This window comes from Coturnix japonica, chromosome 2, assembly GCF_054131305.1.
Source record: "Coturnix japonica strain WE chromosome 2, WE-NBRP24, whole genome shotgun sequence".
Lineage (NCBI taxonomy): Eukaryota > Metazoa > Chordata > Aves > Galliformes > Phasianidae > Coturnix > Coturnix japonica.
The window spans coordinates 100,163,642-100,172,463 of NC_140664.1; the positions used below are offsets into that span (position 1 = coordinate 100,163,642).

General features: G+C 47.4%; 1 protein-coding gene and 1 pseudogene across 1 annotated transcript; both read left to right on the plus strand.

Annotated features, from left to right (window-relative positions):
- On the plus strand, positions 1 to 2,394 carry CCR9 (C-C motif chemokine receptor 9). The gene has a single exon (XM_015854093.3). It carries the CDS (start codon positions 117 to 119, stop codon positions 1,224 to 1,226), a length of 1,110 nt encoding a protein of 369 aa, XP_015709579.3. The 5' UTR covers positions 1 to 116; the 3' UTR covers positions 1,227 to 2,394.
- A 3,673-nt stretch (positions 2,395 to 6,067) lies between these two features.
- On the plus strand, positions 6,068 to 8,822 carry LOC146762085 (C-C chemokine receptor type 9-like; annotated as a pseudogene).

Below are 8,822 nucleotides of genomic sequence, written 5' to 3' on the forward strand. Positions count from 1 at the left end.
TCTGGTGAATTTATGCTCTCCTGGGCCACTTCAGTGTGAATTTACGCAGTGTCCCACCGCAGGTTCCCCACCCTGGCAGGACCAGCCTGGATTACTACAGGAATGACAGCACAGGGATGTCCATCACTGGGAGCCCCGCCAACGACACAGAGCTGATGTGTGACAGGAGGCAGGTCTGGCAGTTTGCTCGTGCCTTCTTGCCCACGTTTTTCTGGCTCATCTTCTTTGTGGGCACAGTGGGAAATGCCTTGGTTGTTCTCATCTACTGCAAATACCGCTTCAGGAGGAGCATGATGGACCGCTACCTGCTGCACTTGGCTGTTGCAGATCTGCTCCTCCTTTTTACCCTCCCTTTCTGGGCCACGGCTGCCTCCAGTGGATGGATCTTCAGAAATTTCATGTGCAAAGTCGTCAATAGCATGTACAAGATCAACTTCTACAGCTGCATCTTGTTTCTAACATGCATCAGTTTTGACAGGTACATCACCATTGTTCAAGCAACAAAAGCTAAATCTTCCAAGAAAAGGCGGATCCTGCACAGCAAACTCGTGTGCATGGCTGTCTGGCTGGCATCTGTCAGCCTGTGCCTCCCTGAGATCATGTACAGCCAGAGCAAGCAGATTGGTGCTGTGACGGTCTGCAAAATGACGTACCCGCCCAACGTTGGCATGGCCTTCAGAGTTGCCGTCCTGGCTCTGAAAGTCACTATAGGCTTCTTCCTCCCGCTTCTGGTCATGGTTATTTGCTACACCCTGATCATCCACACCCTCCTCCAAGCCAAAAGATGCCAAAAGCAGAAGTCATTAAAGATCATCATCATGATCATCACTGCCTTTCTCCTCTCTCAGTTCCCATACAACATAGTTTTGCTGATCAAGACCATCAACATGTACACCGGGGCGGTGTACAGCTGCCAGACCATCAACGGGCTGGACATTGGGCTGCAGGTCACCCAGAGCATCGCCTTCCTCCACAGCTGCCTCAACCCCTTCCTCTATGTCTTTGCTGGGGAGCGCTTCAGGATGGCACTGGCCAGGATGGTGCAGAGCACTGGCTGCTACTGGCTTGGAGGCCAGGAGCAGTGCTCCTCCTTGGGTGACAGCCAGGACCACAGCTCCAACTGGTCCTTTGCCATGCTGGGGCGGCGGCGGGTGAGGAACTCACTCACACTCAGCACCCATTTGGCCTCCTCTGTTGTTCCTGCCTCGTCCCAAATCCTTGTGTAAGCCAGTGTCTCCTGAGGGGTATCTAGTATGTCCTTTCAGACATTGTTCCTGCACCCTGAAGATTGCCTTGGAGGATGGCTGGCCTCCGTGGTTGTGCCCAGGACTAAGCAGGGACATTGAGGGCCCTACATGTGCCTTCTTTGTGCCCTGCCAAGCCAGACCAGGCCTCGCTCACGTAGGGAAGTGAAACCTTCAGCACCACGCAGCAAAATGGAGCCAGGCATGTTGTGAGCCAAGCTGATGAAGGATAAGAGCTATCTCTGAGGCAGCTCTTAGAACCCATCCGTGGCTCAAAACACAGCCCAAGCAGCAAACCTCTCAGGAAAGCCATGAGCAGCATGAAAGGATGAACCATCTTCCCATCCATGGGGAGCAGTGAGAAGGAGCTGGGCCCTTGCTGCAGGCTGGCTCCACGATAACTCAATTTTTGGCCGTTGCCTGGTTTCAGAAAGTGAAGGCTGTTCCCTGCGCACATGGACACAATGCTGCTTTGTGGGACAGGCAAAGGAAAGCTAATATTCTGTACTCACTACAGAATTAAATCCTTCTCCTGTATTTTAGCTCTTTGATGTAAGAATTCAAGGCCATTGGGCGCTCTGAGTTTTCTGTCATAACCCCAAAACAACGATTCAAGAAACCATCAATTATGAGCTGGTACCTCTGCAAAGACGACAAAAGACGTTTAACCCAGAACTGATGAGACAGAGAGTCGTAAGACCTCAAACCCATCGTTAGCAACATTTTGGTTGAGATGCTTCTCCTGGGGCTGCTGGGGTACAAGGTACGTGTAGGTGGGAGCTGCAGCAAGCCTAATAGTTTCTTGGGTATTGCAGATGGACCAACATTAGAATCAGAAGGGCACGGGAGGTCTGCAGCACCACAATGCTCCCAGCAATCCCAATTCCCACCCCCGGCACCACTGAGTTTATGCTGCTTGTTTTAGTGCTCAGGAGGCTTTCTTGTAAATAACCAATTTGAATCATCTGCTTTGGCATTAGGTGACTAGCAGTCATTAAAGCATCTTGGTAAACACCAGTTTTCTGCAAGGCTTGGCACTGCTTTCCTTACTAACACAGTAAATCCGGGGTTCTACTTGGATATACATTTTTTGAGGGCTTTTTACCGTTTTTCATTTTTTTTTCCTTAGAGAAATAAATGCTGAAAGAGATGTGCATTTTTTCCTGTATGTGTAAGGGCGGTATTTGTGATTTGCGTGGAGCTCGAATTGAGCAGAAGCTGAAATTCCCTTCAGTAAAGCACTGTCATGTACACCTGGGGATGGACTGGTGATGTCTTTGCCTACAAGCCCGCTCCATCTTTATGTCCATACCCCCGATCTGTTTCCTCCCGTGTTTGAGGAAAAGCAGCCACCCTATGTTTGCAATTCCCAGTAACTGACAGCAGACACACGGCAAACCCTGAAGTACCCACTCGCCCAAATGGGGGGCAATGGCATGGGGACATCCATGCTCCTGCCCAGCACTGCCCCAGGAGCTGCCCTGCCCTGGGAGGTCTGCGCACAGGGTAAGCGGTAAAGACAGCAGGTGTCCCTGAGTTGTCTCCATCAGATGTCACACAGGAGCAACACACAAACCACCTCAGCTTCATAGAATCATAGAATCATAGAATCACCAAGGTTGGAAAAGACCTAAAAGATCATCCAGTCCAACCGTTCACCTATTACTAATAGCTCCCACTAAACCATGTCCCTCAGCACAACATCCAGTCTTTCCTTGAACACACACAGCTCCTTCAAACACATACAGCAGGCCCAAAAAATCCCCTTCCGATCTTCCACTTGCAGGGAAAAAGGTGGAAATGAGGGCCTGGGAAACGATCCCACCCCACTCCAGCATTGCTCTTTATAGCGTTAATTCAAGCAAGAGGACTTACCCTGCTCCCGAACTGAATTCCTGGTGGCTGTGAGCAGCAATGAGGGTCGCTCACGTTTCGGCACACAGGTGAGTGCTGCGCCCTCACTCAGCAGAACCGAGGTGGAAAATTCTCATGTGGGGCCGGCGAGTGAAACTGCTGAGGCTGGTGACACGACGCTGAACTTTCAGCAGGTCAGGGCACCGGGTCATCCCCCGGTCACGACATCCTGCTCTGAGTCAGGCAGTGCCTGCAGTGCGCGCTCCCAGCGGGGCTCGGTTTAGAGGTGCTGCTCCTCGGAGGCCTCCCTGCTGTGTGTGTGTCCCATCGCATTTTGGCATGTGGCCCCATCCTCATTACTTCACCCCTCAGCACCTGTTCAGCGTTACAGTCCAGAGGCCCCAAGCTGGGGACGAGGCACTTCATCAGCCAGAGAGCAGAGCAGCGCAGCTGGCTGCTCCCGAGGCCCTCTGAGTCAGCCAGACGGGTTTTGCCTCAATCACCCACAGAAAACATCTGTCTGCAGAAAATGAGGTCTGAGTGAACTGACAGGAGGCTTCTGAGAGCCTCAAGTAGGCCAGGAGCCCCCTGCCTCATTCCTAGATTCCTCAGATTCGCAAAGATGTGCCATGATGGGAACTGCCACCAGTAGTGCTGAACTGTCATTAATTCCATGTCTCAAAGGCCCCCGGAGGTGGCTGTGACTGTCTGGCTGTCACGTAGCATCGCAGCAGCCTGTCTGCAGTGTGAGGAATGGAAGCAACATGAGAGCAGAGGAGGAAATGTCACTTCCCACAGACAAACCTGCTCAACTGACAGCAGCTCCCACCTCCAACAGATGGGCACTACAGGAACGCCTCTTCCAGGGAGCAGGGCAACTACGGGACAGCCAGGAGACATGGCTGCTGCAAACATCACTTGAAGTCTCAGTAAATAACATGCTATGGTTGGATTCACCCTGAAACCTGAACTACTGAGTTTGGTACACGTAGTCACCACTTCCACGTGATCGACGCTCGGCTAAAATCCCATGTAAGACTGCATTAGGGCTGGGATCATCTTGCGTTTAGCATGGAATTCCCTTGTATTCCATGCTAGGCACGGCTGAGACTTGATTCCAGGGGTGCCTCTGAGCTTCTGCTTGCAGCCCCCAGCAGAAATCTCCCACGAGGACATGGAAATAAGCAGCAACTGAAAAAAAGAAGCGATGGCTGATGGTGGTGGGGCCTTGTCTTGCTCCAATTTGCAGGAGAGAGGCCAGGTTCTATGATATGTGTATATACCCGGCGTGAGATTAAGAAGCAATGGTTCAAATGTTGGTCCAACCAGTTTATTAAAGTCCTAGCCATATTTTTTGGGAGACGGGGAAGGGAAGGTAGGCGATAGGGAAAGTAGGAAATAGAAGCAAGGAGTCTTCGCAGAGAACAAAAGAGATAGTCACCACCGTGGGTCCAGCGAGGTACACAGTAGGTCCGTGGATCTCAGGAACTCGTCTGATCACCGCAGGGGATGGGAGACAGCCAGGGAGCTCCGCAGCTAGCCGGTCCCGGGGGGCTCTTCCGACGAGGTTTTCCCCTCAGGGAATTCTCCGTCAAAGGTGTCTTTGGGAGTTTGTCTCCAAAGTCCCCAGTTTAGCGAGGGCCTTTTATCCCCCATTTTGGTGGGGGTTTTTCTTCTTCTTTGAAGTTTGACTCAGCATTTTTGGGAACGTATCTCGAGCAAACACTGAACTTCCAAACAAGCAGGTAAACACACTTTGTAATAGGGTTTAAAACCAGCTTTTTGACATTCCTGGCCCACAGATAAGCCAGCAAGGAGCGGGGTCTCTGTTGCCAGACACAAGCATTATCGCCTTCTGCAGTGGTCAGCTCCTTCGAGCAGCACCCCTGAAGAAGACTGCTAGTCCTGCTTCTGCTTATCTTTGCAATCATAAGCAGAAGTACTGTGGCACAACACCCACCATTCACCCTCCTAGCTAGTTAGCAGTTGCCTGTCAGTCTTATCATCCGAAAGGCCTCATGGAAGCAAGCTTTGAGACAACAAAAGAAAACCAGTTCTGTCTTTCACAGGCCTCTCCTAGTCCTGTCCTTGTTCTGACAGGCCCAGCAGCTCAGGTTAGCCTACATGGTGTCGAGTCCACAAATGCACATAGATGTTTCTCCATCCCCCCCGAGGCAAGGAGCAGAGGTGATACATGAAGAATTGCCTCTGACTCACACAGTCGTTCAGTATAAATGGACTCAAAACTTATCTTCTAGCCTTCTAATTTTTCCTTATTTCCCAACCTTTCTTCCAGCCTAGATCTGATTTACCTTGAAGAGAAAGCTCTCCCTACAAGGCACAAAGCAGACATACACGCTGGATGATAAAGTTTATTTTTCTTTTTTAATTACTGAGGGGAATTTGGGGAGTTTGACTGGGGCGGTACACCTGTCAAAGCGTAACGCAGGTGTCCTAAGGCGAGCTCAGGGAGGCCAGAAACCTCCCGTGGAGCAAAAGGGCAAAAGCTCACTTGATCTTGATTTTCAGTATGAATACAGACCGTGAAAGCGGGGCCTCACGATCCTTCCGACTTTCCGGGTTTGAAGCGGGAGGTGTCAGAAAAGTTATCACAGGGATAACTGGCTTGTGGCGGCCAAGCGTTCATAGCGACATCGTTTTTTGATCCTTCAATGTCGGCTCTTCCTATCATTGTGAAGCAGAATTCACCAAGCGTTGGATTGTTCACCCACTAATGGTTAGTTAGGAAAAAAAAGCATCAAGAAACATTCCAGTACGTAACTGCCTACACCTCTGTGAATGCGCAGACGCTGGCATACACAGATCTCTTCTTTCCCCCATGTGGAACATGAAATTTTATGTGAACGGGACTTGCAATTCTTTGGCAGCTAAAACCAGAAGATGTTTCTGAGCAAGTTACAGTATAAGTGTCTGAGTATAATTAAAACTACAGTGCAATTTCAAGTCTTATGAAGAGCAAATTTGACTACCCTGATTGCAAGCCAGTAAGTGATACTAGTTTAGGGAGAGAAAAAGCCCCACAATAAGGTGCTATTAATATACATGCCAGGGCTGTATAAAGTTGGCCTATTTATGTACAGAATGGTCTGTATTAGTTTAAATTATGTCTGAGGCCATATAACCTGTTAAGACTGATACATATTGTCTTAAGTGATATCCTGAATATTCTGTATTAAATTAGTCAGCGAAGAACTGCTGACTACTCCTAATGCTGTTAAGAGAAACTTCATTTGTATTCCCATCCATATTTTTGCTGCTGCAAGCTATAATCCAAGCCCCAAGCTCAACTTTAAGCATAATGGGGTTGAAGATTGTAGGCCCTACCAGGTCTCATGACAAGAAAAATATTATTTTATATTCTTCAGTGTTCATAAGGACTTATTTTCCTAGTAATGCTTCTGGTCATTTGTCACTCAATTGGTATATAGACATATGGAAAGGACACAGAATAAATCTGTAGGATTTTAGACGTGTTTTTACAAAAGCTTAAGCTGAAGCCTTCAGAGGTCTGTGTCTCACTCCAATTATTGGAGGAGATGGTTCAATACACATATATATACACCCAGAAAAAGATGAAGGCAGCAAACAAAGCCAATGTTTTCCAATTGATTTATTACAAGTTCTAAGCAACAGATGGGAAGATGGGAAAGTTGGCGAGAAAAGAGAAAAATTCTAGGCAATGATTTACAGAGCAAGGATAGTCCCCATCAGGGATCCAGCGGCATCTTGTTGGTCTGCAGGGAGGCAGCAAGTTGGTCAGTGGTATCTCACTAATATGCAGTTGGGCAGAGGGGTACCTCCATTGCATCCTTTCTGTTACCGGGGCAACGGCTGTTTGTTGGGTAACTCCTGCTTACCCTAGTTACCGGGGGTATTGTGCTCTGTTTGTCACAGACAGGTAGCTGTTGAGGTACTTGCATCTTGCTCATCAGGAGGAACAGCACATTCATCCTCTTACCACTGCGCTCAAGCTAATTAACCATTAACTCCAAAAGCTTGTTGAGCAGGTTATATCTCAGACAGCTGCCACTGAGCAAGCTTTGAGCCAAAAATTGTTAACGTTCTGGCTTTTCGAACTGTTGAGCTTTGCTCACAAAGGCGTTATAAATTGGAACGTACATCCCAATTCCTAAGCTGGATGGGATCTGCAAAGCCTGCGGGAGGGCAAAATGTTGGGGGCTCCATGCTAAGCAGGTGCAGTGCAATGCTAGAAGTAAATACTGCCTCACTGCAAACTGTGGAGTAAGGACCAGAATTCAACAAGCCCTTGTCTTATAAAAGAAGAAACTCAGCCAAAGCGATCCTTTGGCGAAGCTGCCTTCTCTGAGAGTTGCAGGTGTTTAGAGCTAATTCATCACAAAAGTACACAGAAACCCTGTTTACATCTGATGGAACTGAAGTTAAGGAACTGTTCAGTACTTCCCAAGTGCAACTAAAATTCAGTGCATGTTCTAGTGCATGCCAGCTCTGTAGAAAGTTCAGAATAGGGAAGGAGTGTGCAAAGTCGTCAATAGCATGTATAAGATCAACTTCTACGGCTGCATCTTGTTTCTAACATGCATCAGTTTTGACAGGTACATCACCATTGTTCAAGCAACAAAAGCTAAATCTTCCAAGAAAAGGCGGATCCTGCGCAGCAAACTCATGTGCATGGCTGTCTGGCTGGCATCTGTCAGCCTGTGCCTCCCTGAGATCATGTACAGCCAGAGCAAGCAGATCGGTGCTGTGACGGTCTGCAAAATGACGTACCTGCCCAACGTTGTCATGGCCTTCAGAGTTGCCGTCCTGGCTCTGAAAGTCACTATAGGCTTCTTCCTCCTGCTTCTGGGCATGGTTATTTGCTACACCCTGATCATCCACACCCTCCTCCAAGCCAAAAGATGCCAAAAGCAGAAGTACTTAAAGATCATCATCAGGATCATCACTGCCTTTCCTCTCTCAGTGCCCATACAACATTGTTTTGCTGATCAAGACCATCAACATTGTATATGTATGATGTTTTGCTAACTCAATGTGTAAAGAAGTTAATGCTGGACTTATTTTATATTTGAAAGTCCATTATGACTACTTATTGCTGGAGTGTTTTTGTTGCTTTTTTTTCCCTTCCAATACTATTAAAATTGTCAATATAATAGTCTACTTTAATTTATTCTCTTCTAAAAATTGTATTGCAGTTTATTGTTGAAATATAAAGGTATAACTTTATTTTGACCAACTTGTTAATATTTTTAGGGTGATGCTGATAATGTAGTAATAAAAATGGAGTTTGATGAAGAATTTGATATGCAAGCTGAGAGTGGTGGGGATGACGCAGTAAATACTGCAGCCTTAGCATTTAACATCACTAAAGTGAAGAAAGAAAAGGAGGAGCCTGGTGAGATATCCTTACACAGTCATCATTAAGCTTGAATGAGAACTAATTTTGCATTAATTGTTTTTTAAACGCATTATGAGAAGGGAAATATACCACAATAAGTATTTCATCTGATTTTCTTCCCTAAAGAGATGTGTAGAAATACTTCAAAACAATTCTGTATTACTTACAGCATACAATCCCAGTTCTCCCAGCCATAAGATTTGTGCCCCAGTCTCCTTACAGCATTGTTGTCCTTCTCTGGACGTGCTTCAGGGCCTGGATTCTTTCATGTAGTGAAAGACCCAAAATTGAACATGGTGTTCAAGATGCGGCCTGGCCAGAGCTGA